Source organism: Chaetura pelagica, unplaced genomic scaffold (genome assembly GCF_000747805.2).
Source record: "Chaetura pelagica isolate M959 unplaced genomic scaffold, ChaPel_1.0 scaffold49, whole genome shotgun sequence".
Taxonomy (NCBI): Eukaryota; Metazoa; Chordata; class Aves; order Apodiformes; family Apodidae; genus Chaetura; species Chaetura pelagica.
The window spans coordinates 561,485-584,486 of record NW_009970715.1 but is presented as its reverse complement, the minus strand read 5'-3'; the positions used below and the strand labels follow the sequence as shown (position 1 = coordinate 584,486).

General features: G+C 41.2%; 1 protein-coding gene across 1 annotated transcript in view; it reads left to right on the top strand.

Moving 5' to 3' along the window:
* The window catches only part of CUX1 (cut-like homeobox 1), a 200,071-nt gene that overhangs the window by 60,671 nt on the left and 116,398 nt on the right, over positions 1-23,002 (top strand). The window contains exon 4 of the mRNA XM_010006050.1: positions 13,619-13,697. Coding sequence (XP_010004352.1) covers positions 13,619-13,697 — 79 coding nt within the window. The remainder of the gene's footprint in view (positions 1-13,618; positions 13,698-23,002) is intronic.

Here is a 23,002-nt window from a genome sequence, read left to right as displayed (position 1 = left end):
AGGGAAATTAGGTGCACAATTTCCATTATCTGTAATGAGAGTTGCATTTCTCATTAGTTGTACATCCTTCTAAATATGTATCCCAAATAGGCAATAATTCCTCATGTTAAAAGCAGTCGAATTTTTTATTTATTTTATTTTATTTTACAGCACAATTTCCCAAGTATTCCTGTACATAAATAAATAAACAGGACAACTTTGTCCTTGATGTATCTAATAGTAATTTGTGAGAACAAAGAATGACTTGTGTGAGTCTGTTTGCCAATGGAAATTTACACTTCAAAATTGCTCCGAGTGGATTGCAGTGCTCTTAAAACCTTTTCACTTTACTTTCAAGCTTTCAGTGTACTGACTGAAAAGTGCATGTGTGCTTTCAGCACTGTTCTTTAATGAAGGAAATGTCTGAGGATCAAGGAAGAATCATAAATCCAACCTTGTCTACAGTGAAGGAAGATTCTCTCATTTACAGAGAGCTGTTAGAGACATCTCACTCTTACCTTGGTGTTGCTCTTACACTCCCTTACAGTAGTTGTGCTTCACTAATGTAAAGTGAAGTTGGGATACATTCAGCCTTCACAAATTACAGAAGTAAGATTTGTTGGTAGAAATCCCCTCTTAAATAAATGAAGCATGAATACATTACAAGATTGTTCTGCTGAATCTCTTAGCCAGTGATTCCAGTCTCCCTAATCTAGACAGGATTTTAGAAACCTATAAGAACCTGAACTAATCATGATTGACTATGTAAGTACAGAAAATTAAACTGTGAATTGTGGTATTCGATTATAGATGCAATTACTGTATCTTGTTTTGGAGACAAAACAAAACACCAAGAGTATTATTAGCCTGTTCTGTTGCATTATATTTTGTTGTTCAGAATATAGAGGTGATCTCTGTTCATTGCTAGGGCTGACTTTATGAAAGATCATGAGATGAATGCTCCAGGTAGCTCAGGAACAAACCGTGTTAGGCATATAGGTTTTCTGTATTTCACATCCACTGGAGATGCTTCACTTTACTCTCCCTCGAGATGGCTCAGCAAGAAATGCAGCTGGGGGATCATCCCATAAGCCCCCTAAGATTGCTTTGCACTAGTGTGTTTCTTGTTAGTTGATATCTAATGTCCTGGGAGGTGATGGCAGATGGACCTTTTGGTCAAGTACTTTGGGGCGTGAGCAGGGAAGTAGGAATAGGGAGTGATCTGTTCATAAGAAGTTCCCTGCTTCAACTACAGGGATTTGTTTTCAGCCCCAGATGAGGATATTTTTTTAAAATACCAAGGGGGTAAATAAATAAAACAGAGTTAAACAGAGAAGTAGTGAAAACAGATGTTTTCTAAAGTCCCTTCTGCTAGAGAGAGAAAGAGAGAGTGTCCTCAAGCAGCAGGTGAGGAATGCTGTAGGAGTCTGGCAGTACTGAAGTTTAGAGCATCACCTTCTCACTGGTTCCTCATACAGAAGTTACAAAGAATAATTCTTGCCTGATGGAGCTTCACTGTACCCTCTCCACCTCATTTTGGCTTCTGACTTCTGTCTCCACCCCTGCTGCTATTGCCTCATTTTTTTCTTGATCCCTAATGACAGAATTAAGTAGGTGCTCTGGCATGCCCAAGTAATACTGAATTACAATCCTACTTCAGAAGGGAAGTGGGCTTTTGCGAATCCCATGTGGGATGATTGTGTTCCATGGGGCTCTGGGCACTAGGGAGGGCCAGAAGACCAGAAGGGACAGGCAGCTCCCTAACTAGCAAAGATATTTAAGTAGCTTTACGTGCATATTGCTCTGTTCCTGCCTACCTCAGGACTGGCTCCCCACCACCTCCTGCCTTGCCTCAGCACTTTGGATAGTGTGAACCCACTGTGAGCTTAAAGTTTTCCTTTTTTCCCCTTTTTTTGCTGGCTTAGTTTTCTGCCAGATCAGTTCGTTGAAGCAGCTCACTGCAGGCTCCTGCTGGGCAGGAGAAAGGCCAGGAGAGCAAACCCAAGGGCAGGAGAAGTGCAACTGTGCCAGCTTAGGTTGACTTAAACTGTCCTTGAACTGTACCCTCAGCAAGCCTGACGTGACTTGGAGAGAGGTTAACTTAAGCTCACATATTTAAATATCCTCCCAAGCATGTTTTATGGGACATCTGCTTGTAAACCTGTGGCTAGTTCACTTTTTAAAATAAATCCACAGGTCACTTTAGCCAATTTTTCTTTTCATTTTGAGCATGGATGTTACTCCCTGCTTCCCCCCTCCCCGGATTTTCCCTTTGTGTAATATGAATTTATAAATAAAAAAACCCAAACCAGAACATTCCGTATTCTGTGGATATTTATCTTGTTCAGTCAGATGAAAACTGTTCCAGTTATCAAATACACAGTTTCCATTAGTAGCTGGAAATAACTTTTTTTTGTATAGATCTCAGGGCTTTAAGTAACTGGATTTTTTGTGATGGCAGTTAAAGTAAAAGCATTATGAAATGGAATTTAGCATGCTGCAAATTTCAAAATGCATTCCTTGTTCAATGTTAGACCCCATTAATTCATTACTGTACTATAATTTTATTATGGTACTCTTCCTTATTTAGGATTTTAATGGAAATTTTTGTTTGGTTTGGTTTTTTTTAATGAACAGGATACTGTGTCTGATTCAAAGATGATGGTATTGTTCTTTTCATTTTTGTGGGTAACTTTTCTAACTTTCCTGGAAGGTTTAAGGTCTGGGTGGTGTGAATAGGCTGTTATGAGCATGACAGTTAGAAGTCATTAATGTAAGAGGGGTAAAATTCCTGTTGTTTCTATTTTACATCTCCTTTTTTTTTATTTTGCTTACCATTAACCTGTAGACACAACTTATTAAAGGTTTGCTCACCATATACTGGGCTAAATAAAGGACAGAATCAGAAAAGACTAAAGAGCTTTAAGTTTCAATCACAAAATGATTAGGCACTCCTTTGAGCAACCCTCTAAATAAGCTGTGTTCTGAGTAGGTAATTGTGTGTTACCATGTTTACATCAGTGGATGGATATTTGTACATGAAATCTTAAAAAAAAAAAAGGGGGGGGGAGAAAGAAAGGAAAAAAGTTAGGTTCTTGGGCTATATTAATTCAGAGAACTGAAGTTGTGGTATGGAAGTCTAATGTTGGAATCCGTATTTGTGAAGTCATCAAATAGATATTTTAAGGCTGGGAAAGGATTTCCTGAGGTCATTAGCATTCTTTTCATGTGGCATAACAGCACTGTCCAAGAGTGAGGCAGTAATCCCTCATTTTGAGAACCCTTTAAGGCACATCCTCCAGAACACTGCACTGGACTCGATTTCTGTGAAAACTATTTCTCATATTCTTCTCACAAAGCAAGTACTTCTGAGGGTATTGCTGTTCTGATGAGACCACTCTGGCTCCCCACTTAGCTGAATTGCTCTTTACACTATTAATTTGGTCAGCAGAGTAATTTAATAATTTTCCATATGCAGACAACAGAAGCTGAAAATCAGTTTGGTGTGCTGGAACTACTAATCATGCCTTTGAAGGAGTACTCTAATAATGTGTGTGTCTAAACAACTTCAGACCTACTTCCCTTCTGCATTTTGAAGTATTCCTGAGCTGAAAAGAATATATTTATTTTTTTTACCCCCTTTAATTTCCATATGTTAAATTTACAAACCTAATTAATACAATTTCTTTCCTGTAGGTTCACTCCATGATGGCTCAATTAGGGTAGCAGTAGAACTCTGTGGTTCAATATTCAGGCCAGCTTCATAATTGAAAACACATTTTCTTCACAAAAGCTGCAGCTGGTTTGGTTCTGCTCATGCAGAAAAGGATATAACCTTGCATAACATAGGAAATGAACGGTTGAGAGAGAAGCCAAATTCAATTTCAGTCAGATATTTTGAGGATAAGTCCATGATCTATGGAAGCAAGGGAATGAAAAGTGTGTGTATGTGGAAAGCAGCGTATTCAGCACTCTATTAATCACGGCTAGCCTGGGTGCTGTTGTGTGCTGGTGCGTTAGCACTGATTCTAGTACAGAGGCTGGAGAGCAGCCAAGCACTCCAGAAGTTAACCTCTTAAAGACCCTGAGCTGCTTTCTGTTGAATAAATGTAATTTTGTGGTCAGAAATAAATGCTTGTGATGTAGCAGGAGCTTTGAAAACAACAGCGTGGCAAAGCTATTACAAATTGCTCTGTGTTGGGGAAGTCAACAGCATACATCAACATCCAGAGCTCGCCTCGCGCTGAGTTAGGCCCAGAGCTTTCCTGCTTTTCAATGGAAGTCCCATTAAACCACTCCATGGAACAAAATGAAGTCAATCTAATATTTTTTTGGTGGGTAATTGTTTTCATTTATCGTCCGCCCCGCGGGGCGTGGGTGGTGGGTAATTTCCTTTGTATAACAGGAGCTTGGGGATGGTTTTGTGCTTCGTCTCGATTCGTTTCCCAACACTCGCGGTGAAGGGAAAGAGGCACAGAGTGTCCTTTTTGGGGTAACAGCAGCTCAGCAGCCTTTCATGCCTTTGTTTACCCAAGTGTGTAAATGATTATTTATTTATTTATTGGCTGGCTTGATTTATTGGCATTGTTATTGGTATTGGCAGTTTAAACAACATCTTTCCTGAGGAAGGTGATTTAAATATACTTCAGCATCTCAAAGGCAGATGTGCTCTCTCCGATGAGCATGTAGGAAGTTTGCTGCCAGCATTGGGCTGCAGGGTGCTGGCTCAAAAACATCCCTGAGAGCAGAGACACTTAACTCCAGACTGATTCACAGAACTGCAGAAACTCTCAAATACAGTCAGAGCCTCTCCTGTATATACCTCTTTCTCCATCCCATATTGATATGTTTCTGGGAAAAACCTCAGCTACTGGGATAACATATGAGGTCCCAAACCTGGCATACCACCAGAAACAAGCAATAGGCACTCTGCACCTTCTTGAAGCTCTTGCAGGTTCATCTCCATCCCATCCAGTGTGCAGGCAAGTTGTACTGAGACAGCACTTACTACTCGGATAACTTTGGGGAGGATCAGCCCAAATTCTTATTTTTATGTAATTGACAAAGTGCTGAAATGTCTGTTGGCAGCTGGTGGGCTGTCTATATTAAGGCTCGCTATGCTGCTGCCACACGTTTGGGTGAAATGCTAACAGTGGTGGGAAACTATTTATGCAAAATTCAGACAGGCAGCACTGTTTCAGTTCACAGTGTCAGGAGTATCTTCTCATCCTTTTAAAAAAAGAGAGCTTGAAGTATGCTGGAAGGAATGAGGATAGGAGGGCTGTGCCGGGCGAGGTATTCTGCTGAGTGTCATTATTATCCAGTCCCTGTTTCTCCAAATACAGAATTATTTCTGTATTTATTACAAAATTACTGTAAGGCTCCACACGAGCCAGTGCCTGGTCTTGCTTTATTATAATGGAGAAGCAAGAGGGTAAGCTCAGCATAAAATATTAGTGAAGGGTTTCATTTTGGTATTTATGTGCAGGTGGATTTTGCACAAAGGCAGTTAATGAGCTCGTTCTTGCAGGATTCCTCTGCCCTATTTTTAAAAAATACATAAACAAAAGCTTGCATCACCCATAAGGGAGAAAAGTAATTGTGGGTTCTAGGTCACTGTTCACAGAGACAGGAGGAGAGGCTTCTTCCTCCTCTGCCCTATTTTGCCACACCAAACATGGCTGGGCTGGCTGCAGAAGGAGATGGTCTCTATCCCTCCTTCTGATTACTAATATGAGCAAAACTTTTCAAGTCAACTACATTTCTGCAGCATTCTTGCTGCTTGTCTGTTGACTCTGATATTCCTAGAGTCAGTCTTGCTAGAGTTACTTATCTATGACACCAGGAAACACTGGGAGGGTTTAAAGAATGTGTTAGAGGGGCTAGGCTGCTGGCATTATCTTGATTGTCCAGGGGTGTCCTTTATCCTTCATGGACAGCTCTAAGCTTCCACAAAGCAAAGTCCTTATTTCCAGGGCCAGGATGTCCTTCAGTTTGTTTTACCTAACAATACCAAAGTCTCCAGTAAAATTCTACTACCTCATTACATTACAGTATATAATGTGAACTGATGTAAATATATTATAGAAGTTAATACACTTTCACGCTGTAAAGACTGATAGAATGATTATGGAAGGGAATTTTCATAACATTTGGTACTTTGATCCTTCTTTTCCAATGGACATCTTTGATACTCTGGCTCCATGTCATACCCAAGCCATGCCAGTGTGGGAGTGACTCTTGGAAGTGTCCCTGCCCCAGCCCTGGGTGCCCACGTCCTCCAAGGTGCTGAGTCTAGCAAAGTCAGTTCAGTTTGCCAGCAATGATGGAAAATAAATTCATCCTCTCCTGCATTGCTTAGTTTTTTCATCAAGTCAGTGAGCTGAATCATGCTACAACAGTGTGATCACTAGATCTGAGGGAAGAGAAGCAGGAGCCCATGGCCTGAGGCAGGAGGAGAGAGCAGGGCTGCTCCATTTGGTGCCTGCCTGATGGATGGCTTAGGGGTCGAGGGAGAGCAGGAACTGAGAAATGCTGCTCAGAAATGTGGAGAGGCATGAGGAGGGAGACTCAGGGGTTATCAAAGGATCCAGGATAGGTTCAGCAATGCTAGCAGACCCTCCGACACAGTGATCTGAAAGAAGGGTGGCAAGCAGTGAAAGCTATTTAAACAAAGCTGTCATTCTGCTGTCAATATCTTGAGGCACATGTTGGGCGGGGCTGTTTTACTGGGAAGGAAGATCAAAGATTGGAAAAGCAACAAGAAGCTGTCCTGTGAGAACAAGGGAGCTGAGCTTTCCTCAGGGGATGGCAGCGTTGTTTGTCTGGGAAAATCAGGATTTATCTGGGCATGAAAGGAAGAGAAGGTTTCAAGGGTTCAAGGTTGCAGCTGTTTCACAGTGGAGGGAAGCAGAATTGAAAAGTTGAAGGATTTGAGTCCCTCTTAAAGCTCTCATCTTAACTTGAGGCTAATCCAACAAGTTGGTGTGGCAGGCGCGCTCTTTCCTGGTAGCACACCTATGCACTGCACCCGAGCAGCTCTGTGGAACAGATTGGTATTGTATCCACTGTGAAGTCCCTATTTTGGTTAAAGAATTTATAGCACAGCTAAAATACACACCATATGCTTTAAGCAGCTGCGCAGGAATCATTTCATTTCAGTTTTGCTTTAAAAACCTTTTAATTGCAGGAAACAGAAAAAACCCTGGGTTTTTTGCTTTTTCTTCTGTCAGCTGCTAATAAATTAAGTATATCTATTTTTATTAATTTATAAAACTAGAGTGTTATGCTTTTAACAATTAATTTATTAATATAGATACCTGTTGGTATGAAGAAATGGAAACCAAGCAAACTGTGCCCCTGCCCTGCATGCTTCCTGGCCCACAGGCATGGAGTGTGTTGGAGAGGTGTTGCATTGCACCACCTTAGCAACTGATGGACTGTTTTTATATGAAAGAGCAGCTAAGCTCTGTTGTAATGACTTCAGAGAAGACTGATGCTATTGCATGGCATTACGAATGCTTGCTGTAACTGCCATTTCATTGCAAGACAGCTATTGAAGAATATAGCACAGCTTAAAATAATGGTGCATTAATAAGTTGTCATCACACCTTTCCCTTTGTTTAATATGTTTCTTACAATTCTTAATGGCATCTTGGTAGCTTAGAGTAATTTAAGACAAATGAAAAAACTTAGTGATGCAAAACAATGCCAACAGAAGATGTGTAAGGAAGCTGTAGGAATGAAGGGGGATGGGTATCTCATTAAGGTGATTTAAAATTCAGAACAGAAAAGTAACTTCTGTTTTAAATAACTATTTTTTACTTAGTTCCAGATGGGGTGCAGAACAGTAAAAGACATACCTTTTACATTAAGGTGGCTAATGAGATTGAGAATTGCAACTGAAGAGCAATGTGGATAAGCAGAAGAGTTAGTCCTACAAAATTCAGATTTAGCATAGTTGTGTGAATGCTGGTGTTTGAGACCCTGGATACCCAGTTAATTGTACTGCAGGTAAAGCACCAGTACTTTGGTTAGTGCCCTACAGACACAGAAAGCAGTGTGATCCCTTCACTAAGGAGCTGTTTTGGAGATGCCTAAACCAAAAGAAAAGCACAGCAGTGTTGAGTGATCCCAGTTGATCTGTCAGGAACAACACATCGTGGTCTTGTGCCAGTCTCATGGTCTGCAAAGGTGTTACTGTGCTGATACCCATAGTTCAGAGAATTTAGTGTCAGTGCAGAATGCACAGGCATCTGGCAGTCCCAGCTTCCTTGCAAAGAGCTTTATCTTCCTGTTTCATCTTCAAATCAGAAATACAATTGTGCAGCCTTCTGTCTGACTGCAATGGATGAGACAGGGCAGCACAGAGGAGCATTCCATGTCTGCAAACCTGAACACAGAATCCAGGTGATTTGTGGGGCAGCATGCATCAGACTTTAATGCTGAAATTTCTTACGCATGAAGAGTGACAGATTCCCAAATAAAGCCACAAACTTTGGCTTTATCTTTTTGGACTTGGCTGGACATAGCTGAAATAGAAAGAGGCAATAAAACTACATTCAGCCTCTTTGCTGACATAAGGAGCCAGTTGTATGATGGTTACCTAATTGTGGAGGCACAACTGATGTTATCATTGAAGATACTTTGTTTTTAGCCAGATGTAGTAGATATTAGACCATCAGCAAACATTCCTGACATAGGCTGTCCATGCTACTGGAGCAGCATGCCAGCAGTGTCATGCAGCCAGCTGGCATTCTGGCAGTGGAGAATGGGAGCAGACCAAGGAGGTCTTCATGGGCAACTTGGAGAGAGATAATTACATAGGGAAGGGTGTCATTCAGCATCAGGGGTGAGCTCAGTGCCCTGAGCAACAACTCATGAGAGCACTTGACCTGGATAGAGGGAGGCCTGCTCTCCAACCAGTGTCTCCCTCCATATAGCTCTGGTGATATTGTAAAGATGAGGAGTGTGCTAAGGAGGGAGGATTCCTAGTGTCTCATTTCCCTTATCTCAGTGTAGCGCCAGTGCTATTATCAAGACAAATAGGATGCCAAAACTTAAAAGTGAACATATGTATATGGGGGTGGTGGGGAATACAGAGGTCACTGTTGTTTCTTTCTAGTCAAAGAAGACATAATGGGGCCTGGTTTAGATAAATTAAGATTTGGAGCTCAGCTCATGTCAAGACTATGCTGGTGTAATTATAAGTTGACTTCTTTCAGGGTCCCTAAAGTTTTTAGGGTCAAATGAAAATGTTCAGCAAGAGTTTTATGATGTACTTCAACTGTTTGAGTGTGAGCTGATCGCAGCTCATCCTTGTTGGCTCCTGAAGCAATTTTACTTAGATTTGAAAAGTTTTCAGTGAACTTCTAAATACTTACTTCTATGTCATTTCCGTGCTCTGTTCCTCTGTTTCTGGACTTCATTTTTATTTTGCTGTTTTTCATGTCTCTTTCATCCCTTATTTCCTTGCTCAGCTGGAAGCTGGCTTACTTACATCCTTTTTTTTCTTTATTCCAGGTAAAGTTGTCATGCTTTTTCTAAATTTTGTTTTAAGATATAAAATAGTTGTGGTGCTCATTTTTAATAGAGCTTTAAACTGGACAGATTGGGGTTTTTTTAACCAGTAAAACATAAAAAACCCTAACCCTTTCTGTCTGATGGGATTGTTTGGAATTCTGGTTCAGAATCATAGAACTATTCAAGTTGGAAAAGACTCCTTGGGATAACTGAGTCCAGCCATCATCCCTACTCTACAAAGTTGTCCCCTAAACCACATACACTAACACCACATCCAAACCACCCTTCAACACATTCAGGGATGGTGACTCCACCACCTCCCTGGGCAGCCTGTTCCAGTGTCTGACCACTCTTGCTGTGAAGGTTATTTTTCCCAATGTCCAGTCTGAACCTGCCCTGGTGCAGCTTGAAGCCCTTCCCTCTTGTTCTGTCACTAATTACCTGTGAGAAGAGACCAGCACCAACCTCTTTACAATCACCTTTCAGGTAGTTGTAGAGACTGATGAGGTCTCCCCTCAGCTTCCTCAAACTATACATTCCCAGCTCCTTCAAGCTTTCTTCATCAGATTGATTCTCTAGGCCCTTCACCAGCTTCATTGCCCTCCTCTGTACTTGCTCCAGCACCTTGATATCTCTCTTGAATTGAGGTGCCCAAAACTGGACACAACACTCCAGGTGTGGCCTCCCAGTGCTGAGGACAGGGGGACAATCACTTCTCTCCTTCTGCTGATCACACTATTTCTAATACAAGCCAGAATGTCATTAGGTTTTAGGTTTCTTGGCCACCTGGGCACTCTGCTGGCTCATATTCAGTCCTTTTCTGCCAGACACTTTCCAGCCACACTTCCCCAAGCCTGGAGCATTGCCTGGCCCAAGTGCAGGGCCCAGCACTTGGCCTTGCTGAAGCCTAGACCATTGACATTAGCCCAACCATCCAATCTATCCAAGTCTCTCATGCAGATCAACACTCCCACCCAGCTTGGTGTCATCTGAAAGCTCACTGATAATACATGCTATGTCCTTATCAAGACCATCCATAAAGATATTAAACAGAAACAGTCCTAACACTGAGTCCTGAGGAACAGCACTTGTGTCTGGCCTCAGCTGGGTTTGACTCCACTGACCACCACTCTTTGGGCCTGACTGTCCAGCCAGTGCTTGATCCAACAGATCATATGCCCATCCAGGCCATGAGCAGCCAGGTTTTTTATGAGAGTTCTATATAGAATAGGGGGGGGTTAAAGGTCTGGAAGTCCCTGTGATTTCCAAGCAGTGTTGTTTCAATTCTGTTTTATATTTCAATCACTGTACAACTCATAGAGAGTGAATAAACCATAACATTTATGATACTTAGGGAGACTATAAGTACAAATGCTCTTTATTAAAATGTGAAAAAAACTGTAATAGGAAAACAGATCCATCCTGCTATTTCACATAAAGGCAAGCATTTAAAATGCTTTGGTTTTCATAAAAAGGGCAAATGAATTTTTCAAAATACAGTACAGAACCACTTCTGTAATGCTAATTGTATTTAATAATAGTAATTTAAATTTGGCTGTGCTCTGCTGAGCAGCAGCAAGAGAAGATTGTATGTGGGAGCATTAAAAGTCCAGCAGTCTAAGATATGGTGTGTTTTGGCCTTCAGAGTCTGTCTTCAGGTATCCATGAAATGTTTCAGCTGCCAAAGTCTTTCTGATGACTGCCCCCTCCTTTCTTGCCTGTTCTCAGAAGGTGTCTGATAGTCCCAAGCATTGATTTACAGTACCCAGTGCCTCTCTGCCTTTGGCAGTTTGTTCCATATTCTAATCTCAAATACTCTTCGTGTGAAAATGTTCTAACTGAATTACTGATGTTCTCATTCCCTAATGAGTGTCAGTCCATCTGTGATTGCTCAAACTCAAATTAATAAATGGGTTATTCACAACCATCAATCCCTTGCTCTGCAGCACGTCACATACCCTGTGAGATTCCAGTGTCTTTCTGTAGCCTTTCTTGGTAAACTCTGGAAGACAAGTATGGCCAGCATTTCTGGAGAATTTATATCTGCTCTCCACATCCTCTATCATTTTGGCCTCTGCTGTTTGTTTATCATCTTTGCAATACTTACCTTTCCCCCCTTCCCTCCCAACTGATAAGAATAAGTTGCAAATAGGTCAGGTTTCAGTTACACTACACCTCCACTGAGCTACAGAAATTAATCCAGACCGTGGGGGGGTTGTAAGCAAACCAGGAATTTGCTTGTTTCTCTAAATACAGGTTTTGGTGCTGCAATAACTTGTCTCTTCACAACCTCTCGCCGTATCTCTCAGGATTTCATTGCTGCTGCCAACTGCTGTGCGGATGCTTTCAGCGTCCTTATTTTCCTCCTTGAACCCTCCCCTCAAATCTTTTGTTGGTTTCTGTGTTGTGCATTGCCCTTCTGTGTAATTTCTACAGTTGTCCTTGTCCTTTGGTTTTCTGGCCTTAATCCTGTCCGTAATGATCTCTACAAGTCACTTATCAGCCATAAGACTAATCTATACAAGTCACGTGGCGTTCCTGCGCTCCCTGCACTCTGCATCTCACTCCCTTCCATTATTTTAATCATCTCCATTGTAGGTTGTTGGGTTTTGTTTTTTTTTTCCCACCCCCTTCCAAAATCCTTCCCTTTGCAGAGTCATTTTTGTTCGAAGTAAACAGAAGTGGCACCAGATCTGACCCCTGCATCACCCTCCTGCTTATCTCTCCTCCTCCCTGCACTGCTTCCTTTCCCTGGCACCCTCTGCTTCCTGTGCCAGAGCCCCTGCCACGGGTGGGCTGGTACCACGCTTTCCAATTCTGCAGATCTCCCTCCCATATAATAAAATATCAGATACTTTCCTGAAATACAGATACAGTAAACTCTGTCCATTGTTTCTGCCTTATCTACCAAATCAATAACATAGTGAAAGAATTCAAGGACGTTTTTCAGACAGGACCTTCCTTTTTTTAGTACATGTTGACGTACACACCTTTAAATGGTTTCATAATATTAACTGCTTTTCAAATACACAGAAGAATTGATATCAGGCCTTTGTATTGGTAGTTCTTCAGATCCTTCGTATTGGTAGTTCTTCAGATCCTTCCTTGCTTTTTATTAAAATATGAAAATGATAACCTCCATAGTTCTAGTTCCCTGATTTCAGTAGGCTGCTGCAGAACTGTCAGGCTTCCCTGCTTCACTTTCTGTCTCTTTCTGCTTTGGAAAGAAAACTAATTCAATGGACCTGGTCCTGAGCTGATTTGGTTGGTTTTTGTCATTATTTAGTAATTGTAACTCCTCTGTTTGTTAGTACCTTAGGAAAATATGTGCTTACCAAAAAACTTGTTGTGGAATAAGTGTTTTATTCTCAGAGCTGTAACACTCTGTTCGTCTAAACCAAAGTTTTAGATGAAAATACATATTTAGAGAGAAAGAACAGATTGTGTGGGGTAGTATTTTCCCTCACCTGGGCTAACAGCTTCTTAGATTGGTACTGTGTGTATTACAAAATACAAAGAGAAGCTGGTCAGAGAAGCCTGGCTTGAACTCCTGAGTGCAAGGCAGTATAGACTCTATGGGTCTGTGCCTCAGCTTTATTAGAAAACTTACTTGCACGGAGAAGACTCACAGTTGTTTGGTGTTAAGTATCACAGGGTGTCCAACAAGTACAGCTTTTCATCCTCTCACAGCTTTAGTGGAAATAATAGAAAAATATATTTGCCACGATAAAGGCTGAGCAGGACATCAGGAGTGCACGTGGTTCCCATTTGTTGTGTTTGATCTTAGTAAGTGGCAAAGGAAAAGAGTTGTTGAGAAGAGAACCTGACTGGCAAATACTTTGCTTTTGATAAAGATTTAAAGAAGTACAATAGACAGAAGCATTCATAAAAATACTGATGCTTGCTATTGTGCTGAAACAGGACTTTCAATTATATTCAGTACCAACGTCCCAGAAATATTCTTGCAAGGCTACTTCTATAGAAACGACACTGGAGACACAAGTTCTCTTTTTATGTATAAACTACTTTTATATGGAATTTATTAATTTATTTTTATAGCCCTGAGTGTAAAAGTTGTATTGGAAATCTAAAAGCCTTCTTTTCTCACCCCTTTTAGATTGACGCATTGGGTAAAAGAAGCAAAGAAGCAGAGGCAGCCTTCTTGAATGTTTATAAGAGATTAATTGATGTTCCAGGTAAGCAAATTATTTCCTTATTCTGAAAAACTGATGGCTTATTAGCATGAGTGCTACTGGGTGTTTTTTTTTCCTAACCTTGATAAGGTAAATATGGTTTTATTCTGAAACTGATATGCTCCAGTATTGCTTCTAATGGAAAGAACTGTATAACTGAGGCATATTTTATGACTTCTGTTAAGACTGTTTGTTGTGTTTACATTTTAATATTTGTATGAATCATTTTATATTATCACAATATTGTGTGATTCTCAGTAATTTATTTATTAGAGGGTTCCTGTATTTTTAAGAAAAAAAGAGGCATCTTGAAGCTTTATCATAGAGGCAGCAATGTTTATACTTTTGAAGCACAGAGAAAATGTTTCATACCTTCAAAACAAAAAAGCCTTACTGAAAAGTAAATCAGTACCAAATTTCAATTCTATTCAGTGTGAATTCTATTTAAAGGCCTTTAATGTGTATGTTTTCTACTTTCCTTTAAGGTTTGGTGTCACAAATTCCCAGTTAATTTCTTTTTACATTTTGTGAGTCGATTCTTTTCACAGAATCACAGAATTATTGAAGCTGAAAAAGATCTTTGAGATCAAGTCCAGCCTATGACCTAAAACCACCTCATAGGCTAGACCATGGCACTAAGTGCCACATCCAGTCTTTCCTTAAACACCTCCAGGGATGGTGACTCCACCAGTTTCCTGGGCAGTCCATTCCAATGTCTCATCACCCTCTCCATGAGGAAGTGCTTCGTAATACCCAATCTAAACCTGCTCTGGCACAGCTTTAAGCCATACCCTCTCATCCTGTCACTAGTGCCTGGGAGAAGAGCCTGACCATTGTTTTTCTCAATGGTAGATAAATACTTTCTGAACGTATTTTTCTTTCTGCAACTGTTCCCAAAGATGAGAGGGAGTTAGGAGTCCAAGTTTCCTTTTCCAGATCTTGGACTAACTGAGCTGTTGGCATATGACTCTGTGTGTATGGAAGATGTTATACTTTCATGAAACATTGACATTCTATATGTCACTTTAAATATAATAGTCAAAATACCTCAAGAGGTTTGGAGGTGTAACAAATACTTATTCAGGGCTTTGAAGGCCTCATTGCAAAGTGCACCCTGGTCTTACCACTAGTTTTGCCATTTAAATAGCACATTTCATGCATGCTTCAAATAAAAATTAATGTTCTAATGTTTTGTTTACAGCTTATCCAGTTAAAAGGGCAGTGGTTTTCAGATGCTCAGTCAGAGCTAAGATGCATATTTTAAATGCTTTCACATTGACAGTTGAGTAGTGCCCAGTGGCACTACCTGCTGTGTTAAGTGCAGCAGATGTAGAGAGATGCAGGGACCTACCACGCTCATCCTAGACCACAGTTGCCTCAGAAATGTTGTTTTTTAGGATGATCAGCTATGGTGTGGGAATTTTCATTTGCTTATTTCCTGCTCATAGTCTTAGTAATGCTTTAGAGGTGAACAGCTTCCTTTGCATGTCTGCCTGTGCCATGGGAAGAGGTGGACAACTCGAGTCTCCTGAGGTGTGGACAGTTTGCACTGGCATGAGAAGGGGACAGGCTCTTACTGCTCTGCTTTGTGAAGGAAACCCCTCCACAGAAATGTACCCAAAGTACCTGCAGCCTGCAAGTCCTCCAGTCAGTGCTAAGGGAAGAAACTGTAGCCCCTCCATCTCCACAGTAATGCAGCCCAGGGTGTTAGTTCCCTGCCATAATTTTGGAGGCCAAGTAGGTTTGATTTCTAATGGTCTGGTTTTTTTCATGACTGAGTAGTTGTGTCAGACGAGCTGTGTGGGATCCTTTTCATGCTCTCGTGCAGAACCTTTTTTTCTGAACCTTGGCATTATCACCGGTGCTGGGAACTGAACAGCAAAGTCAGACTGAAGCCTTAGGGAGAAGGTTGGACATGTATCCCACCCGTGTTGTAGGATCTAAATGGTGAGGGACTTTGTCAGTACTGCTTTGAAGGAGAAAGAATTTTCTCCTTTCCTTCACTTTCAAGAGTAAAATTTATACCCCTTCATCCACACTCCACAATCTCTCTCTTGTCCAGCCTTCCCCTGCACATGCTTTATGTTATGTGTCAGAGAAATATTTCTTTGATATTCTTACTACATGTAAAAAATTCAGCCTGGCAAAGCTGTGAGTGTGTGGGATTAGAAATACCTACAGGTTTTAGTCCCATGCTAGATCTGCAGGCCTGAGAGGCAGGTGAGGAGCATCCTGGTGTTGCTAAAAGCAAATTCCAGGTTCTGAAACAGAAGTCAGGCTGGTCTTCCAGAGCTGTGCACAGGTATAACAAATACTCCCTGGTTACAATACACACTGCAACGAAAAACAAAACAGCCATTAGAAATGCATAGCACTGGTATTCCTCACAACCTGGTAGGGCTGAGTTAGGTACTTGCTTCATTGTGTTGTTTTTTTAATTTCCTTCCCATCATATGAAGTCCTTTGCATTGGGTATGGATCCATGGAGGGCTTTCCTTTGTACAAGACCATCAGTATTCATTTATCACGTGTTGTTTTGCCTCTGTGTGGCTCTACATATCTTTTGACCTGTCCATTTGGTATTTCAAATATTTAGGTACACTTTTAGCTCCAAAATCCTGCTGTTTTCTTTTCAGTGTGAGAAGGGAGCTATGATGTTTTGAGAAAGCTATGACTGGAATGCTGCAGAGTGGTTATTTAGCATTAAGCATCACTGTTACATTACAAGGGTGCAATTTTACCAGACTTTCAATATCCTTTATAGGACCATATAATAATTGCAGCTGAAGTCTAATTCCCAGCAGCCAATTTTATGGTTCTTGAGGAAAGCATGTCTTCCTCTCCTCGGTCATAATGTGCACACTTTATATAATTAAAAAGGGCTTCTATTTTAATTTTACTATAAAATGATCTGTATTGAAACTTCAGCTACAGTGGTTTATGGATTCAGCTAAGTTTAATGATTTTCTTTTCTGACTCGACCAGAGTTTTCACTCAGGCTCACCAGTAAGGAATTTGTGGGAGGGGTGGTTTTTTACTTGTAAATTTTCGTATATACATCAGGTTTTTTTTTTCTTTAAAAGATAAAGCAGACCTTTTCATAACTCTCTACATCTTTATGATACTGTTAATGCAGCATTATCGTTGGTTTGTGCTGCAAAATTCGTCCTTCCTAAAGGAAAGTAAGTGTCAAGGAAAACAGTTTGGTTTACGTACATGTATACAGCTGTAATTCTCACTCAGATCATTCTGTCTTGCTTGAGATGGAATATTTTTAATTAATGCAATTAATTTCCTCATTTAATTGCCTTATTTTCAGTATGCAGTAGAGAGCTAGAGAAAAGTGAAAGCTGCCACATGAATTGCACTAATCAACAAGGTTGTCACAACTTACCTTTAAAAATAATGTGAACATTTTTAAGTAAAGGGAGGTCAGGTCTGTATTTTGAGCAAGCCTTTTTCCATCTGTACAAGATGTATTTCTCTCTAGTGTTGTTTTTTTTAAAAAAATAAGTATATTATGTTAGCACCCTTGGCTTTTAGGGTCTTAATCTTGCAAATACTTCAAGTAAAATTAGAGCCCTGTTGTCTTAAGTGTTTGGAGGTGCAGGGCTGCCTTGCAGAAACACTTATGTTCATCCTACTGGTTTTCTGAAGCTTTAGAAGAAAAAAATATTAAGCATTAAAAATACTAAAAAATACATGTGTTTTTTTAATCTTTTAAAAAGGAACAATGTTCACTACTTAATTTCTTTTCAAACAAAACTTCACTATAATTCTCAAGTAAAACGCAGACCCAGAGTGAATGCCAGATGACAGTATCTGGATAAATTGGTTAAAGAGAGTTTCACTTTGTGCTGTGTCTTTATTACTGTGCAATTTTTGCACAATGCCACACTTGGATTTTCAGAGTTTTCAGTATTGCTCCTGTTCAGCCCAGCTCCTGTGCAGGCAAAGAAGAAGCAATTCTGCCTTTAGACAGAAAATCCGCAATCGTGCGGTGCCAACAATTAAACCTGCTTGGGGTGCCGTGGCTCTTTTCCTATAAAAGCTGATCATATATACCTTTTGCATTGCTGCTAAGAGCTTGCCAGGAAAGGGGAGCAGCTGAAAGCTTGTCTCCTTCCCACTTTTCCCTTTACTCCAAGGTAAAATTTCCCCGCCCGACGGTGCAAACAGCAGCGCTAGCCCCACCGCGCTCAGGCTCCGCGGCTCCTCCACACGCACCTCCCTGCCTCCCCTCCTGCTCTCTGCTTGGCTGGAACCTTGTCCTAACCCTCCTCTCCGTGCTGCCTTTCCACTTGAGACACAATATTGCATCTCGGTTATAGCCTGTACAAATACAACAGGAACAAATGTTGGGCTTTTTCAGCGTTTACACGTTTGAGAATCAGGAGACCTTGACGCGCAGTGTTTGCTCTCAGTTTGGTGAGGACTCTGCAGCCTTCTGGGGCCATAAATGGTATTCGTTTCTGCTTAATGGGAATTTTCTCATCAAGAAACTAAACGACTCCTACAGTGTAGAAGGAGGGATGTATGTGGGTTTTATTGGAGACTCTTCACATCTCTGTTGTGACCAGGTTTGCCGTAAGTCTGGTGCTATATAATGTGTGTGATGCAGTTTTTAGCTCAGAGGCTCCACTGTCTACAGAAAGTATAAAATAGCAGAGAGGGTAAAAAGAAAAAAAAAATAATTTTTTATTTTTTTTAATGTGCCCTGTCAAAACAATTAAAAGCAGTAACAATGAAAGATGGCTGAAGTGGAAATTTTATCTTCCCCTTACTCCCTGCAATCGTAAATTGCATGCCCTGCCACGGGGGCTGTATCTTCCTAAGGGGCAGAGCAGGCTAGTTCCGAGGGAGTTTTCCGTACACCCATCATTACATGCACTATTTTTGTTTACAGATAATCACAGTTCAGCCTTGCAAATTCAAACTTTTCTTTTTTTCCACCATTAGCTGAGGAAACACGAGTTTCTTTTAAAGTAAGGAATCAGCAACGCACAAAATAAGTGTTAGGGAATTTCTTCTGAAGGCAGAAATGAAAATTAGTTTCTCGTCCTTTCACCACAGAGCCCATGCTAGCAGCAGCGTCAGATGAAGTGCTTGCTGCTATGGCTCCATTTGCTTGTCATTATTTACAATTTGGCAAGACTCTGCCGACTTGTGTGGCTGTTTGGGCTGAGAGAAAACTTCCATTTGAAGTGTATTTGATCAATGTTCTGAGGTTAAAGGTGATACAAGAGAAAAACAGGTTTGCCTCCACCCCCCCGAAAAAATCCTCTGCTGCATATGTTGGAGGTGATGAATGTGTATGAAGTTGTTGCATTTATATACATTATGTGGCTTGTTTGGATTTTTTTGTAAAACATAACATGAAACAGAAAGCATAAAGGTTAATGCCAGCCCTGATAGCAGAAGGTCTGTATAGATTTTTACATACCCAGAAGTTGCACGATGTGCTTGAATTGCAACATAAGCACACCCAGCCTCTTGTGCCTGCAGAGGAAAGCTGGATGAATATCAATTTAGGAGAGATGTGAAGAGAGGAGAAGGAAAAGAGGTTCACTGCAAGGCTCCATGTTAAGCATATCACTAACTAAAATGCTAAAAACATAGCTTAAAAAAGTTAATACTTGGAGTACCCTTCATTGGTATAACCATTAATTGTTTAGCAAAACTGTCTAAAGAGCAAGCCCAGGTTATATTATACCCTGAGTTTGTGGTGTATCAAGGCTGACAATCAGCACAGGCCATTTTTGAGAGAAGTTTGGTATTGTTACAGTGTGGAAAATTTTAAGCCGTTCCTGGTTTAAGAATATGTGTTAAAATGGTCTTCTCTTTCCAAATAAAACATATTGGAATAAAATTGAAGATAGACACATAAAATGCAAAGGCATGTATTTCTGCCACCCCTAACTTTATAAGGGCAATGAATATTCATAACGTGCCTTTTCTCAGCCTTCGAGGGAAAAGAAAACAAGATTACAGTGAATAGTCTTAGGAGGAAGGGGAGCAAAGTGAACTTCCTCATGGACAACACAGGTAGTGCAGACACCCCCTCAAACAGAGCAGTAGGGTATCCTTCTAAACACTCTTGAAAATCTGATAAAATGAAGCAGAAATTTGAGCATAGTTAATGCTTGAAATAGTGAAAAGCAGTAAATCCCTGGGGCTGCAGGTGGTCATTTAACTTGTGACTGTATCCCAGCTGCAGACAAAATCCTTGATTGCTTCACTAGCACGTTTAGACCGGGTGAAAAACTGGAGCTGCATAAACATTAAAAACGCCCCAGTTCTGGGAGAGAAGTTGGTGCAATAAAAAAAGGAGGGACTGTAAATAGTTGGTGATTTTCCCCCAACTGTTCTGCAAACCTTTGCATAAAGAAACATCCGAGGCGGGGGTGAAAGGGGCAGTTAAAATCCAGGCTGCAGATGGGAGATGTGAACAGCATTTTGGGAGGGTCAGTGGCTGCTACTGTTTTATTTTCCTGAACAGTCTGAATTGCCTGGGATGCTGCTCCAGCCCTCGGGTAGTCCAGCACTGAGGAATGTAGAAGTAGCTCATAATCACTTCAGCCCCCTTCCCTCTGGGGACTGAATTCAGAGACACAGCATAAAATACAATTTTGGATCTGTACTGGATGGATGCACACTGGCAGGGCACACTGTTAGCATTACATAGTTCTTTTCAGATGAAGTGCAAAGTCCTGGCCAAATCTTGTCTTTGGTATTCATTCACTTTATCCTTATGTTTTGAAACTCATGTCAAAATAACTAAAATGAGCTCAGTTACCTGAGGATGTGGCTTGAAATTGGGCTTGTCTGATCACATACTTTTTTCTTTCGTTTTTCTCGTTGAATTAGTAATTGGATAAATTCCTTTGTAAGAGCTGGAATAAATATTGGAAGGGAGAACTATCCCTAAAGCATACACTTTAAAAAATTTATTGTGTGGTTGTCAAGCCCTGTTTTACTTGGTACGCTGGAGGCACGGAAGGAAGAGGGGAGGTGCAGATAAGGGGAAGGATGCAGTGAGCAGAAGCAGGAAGAATGTGCAGTATGAGAGAGAAGATATCCCTGGGACACTGGTTGTGTGTCACCTGGAGGTGGTAACTGCAGCACCCTTTGAAAGCTGCTGCTTCAGGGAGTGGAGATAGAGAAGTCTTAAGCCAGGTGGCTGGAGAAGGGCTGCATATTTGGAGCAAAAGAGGCAGACTGTGGGTGTGATGGGGAATGTTGGACTTGCCCTTTCTCAGCTGCAGGAACTGGCATTAGAATAAACCCCAGCTTTTGGAGGGTTTAGTGCTAGGCTTTTAGGAGAAGGAAAGGATGACTGTGGCAGAAATGCTTTCAAACATAGTGGAAAGTTCTTTTTTCTTTCTATAATCTCAAAGGAGGAGAAATGAAATTTAAAAGTACAAGTGATTTTCTGTAACTGTCCTTGTTTAACACTGAGCTCAGTGTAGATTCCAATGTCTTCAGCCATTACCAGAATATTAGTGATGAAATGGGAACATTTTCAGTGATGTTTGCTTCTCTTGTAACTCGTTAGGTCCTTTACAGTACAGAATATTGTATCACCTATTATACATACTCCATTTTTAATATTTAAACATTTCTGATTATTTATTTTGGTAACTCCTTTGAAAATACAGGGGACTGCAGCACAATTTATTCAGGAGACAATCATTTACTCTGCCTTATTTGACTTTTTTTGGATATGAGGGTAGAGATGCATCTCATAATCTGGGGCAGGGCCAGAGCATCTTTCTGTTAGTAGCCCTTCTGGAATGGGTAGGTAAATAAAGGATGTTTTAAAATAATAGCCCACAAGATCTAAGAACCCCGTTCTGGCAAAGGGATCTGTATAATTGTGGTCAGATTTGCTCTGTACCATCTCACCATTGTTCCACTTAACCCTGCAAACACGGGAGAGAACTTTTGCCATTACTAATGGGGAGGAAAGGCACCAGTTTGCTGTGACTTCCCCCCCTGTCCCCATGGAGAGGGGTCGGTCACATCAGGATTGCTTTTACTGCCTTCAGGGGTCGGCAGAATTTGGGATTCTGCTTTTTTTGCTGGTAAGGAAAATGAGAGTCCCTCACCCTCTTGTGGGCACTTTGAATTCCCTGGCACAGCCTTAACAAAATGCTCTTGATGACTGGAGAGCGAGAACACTGTAAAAAAGTGGGGGAAAAAATGAAAGAAAGAGATCCCACCGCTGTGGGATTGGTGGGGTGGGAAAATCTGTATAATTCTTGATTGAAGGAAGAACCTTTTCATGAAGTGAGGAGTTGGAGAGATGATGAGCTTTGTTTCAAACAGAATTACAGCTATAACTCTTCTGTCCCTGGGCTACTGGAATCATAGGGGAAAAGGAGGAAAGCTATCATTTATTCCATGAAATCTTTGTCTCAGTCTCTCTAGGCTATTTCAATTTACCCCTGAAATTTCTGGGGAATAATTAATGAATTAATTAAGTATGCTGTGAGCTGTTTGAATATTCAAAAGCTACAATGTAATTATTATTTTTTCTAAAACCCGTTTTCAGGTTATTTTCAGCTCCGCAGCCTCCCAAGAAAGCCCTTCACTGCATCCAAAGCTCTGAGTTTCTTCCTGCCCATAAACCAGAGCCCGTTTGCTGAGCAGTGTGAGGCATTTTGAGAGTCCAGAACGTCTGTGACTCGGGGACGGAAGCGCCGTGACACGGCAGGGCTGAACTTCTGGCTTCTTTAAAAAAGTGAAATCACGTCAGTAGAGTTCAGAAAGATTTCTTTCCCCCTCCACCACCCCCTTATCAGTTTGTGTGGGTGTTTCTCGCCAGCAAAAGCTTTGCTTACAAGGTGGTTCAGGCAGCAGAAACGCAGCCCAGTTAAAAGACACGCGCTGCCTTCGACAAACGTATTTTTAGACCCCAACCTTAGGAAACACGTTTCCAGTGATGTAAAATATTAATTACCCCCGTAGAGCTGGCACGGTTTCATCACTTGGGTTTTGTTTTTTTAATGTTTCCCCTGTTCAGGCCCGTGTTGAAAAGGGAGGAGGGAATTTAGGGGGGAAAAAAACCCCAAAAGTCCTTTTGTTTTGGGAAAAGTCTCTTCCAGGAGCTCCATTTTAAGATGAATCTGTTTTACCAGTAGAAGAGGAGCCCGTTGGGCCCGGGCAGGGAGGAGTTATGGGATGATAAGGAGATGTCTGAGCATCCCTCTGGGGCTGCGGGGGAGGGTGCGGGGAAGGAGGGTGCGGGGAAGGAGGGTGCGGGGAAGGAGGGTGCGGGGGAAGGAGGGTGCGGGGGAAGGAGGGTG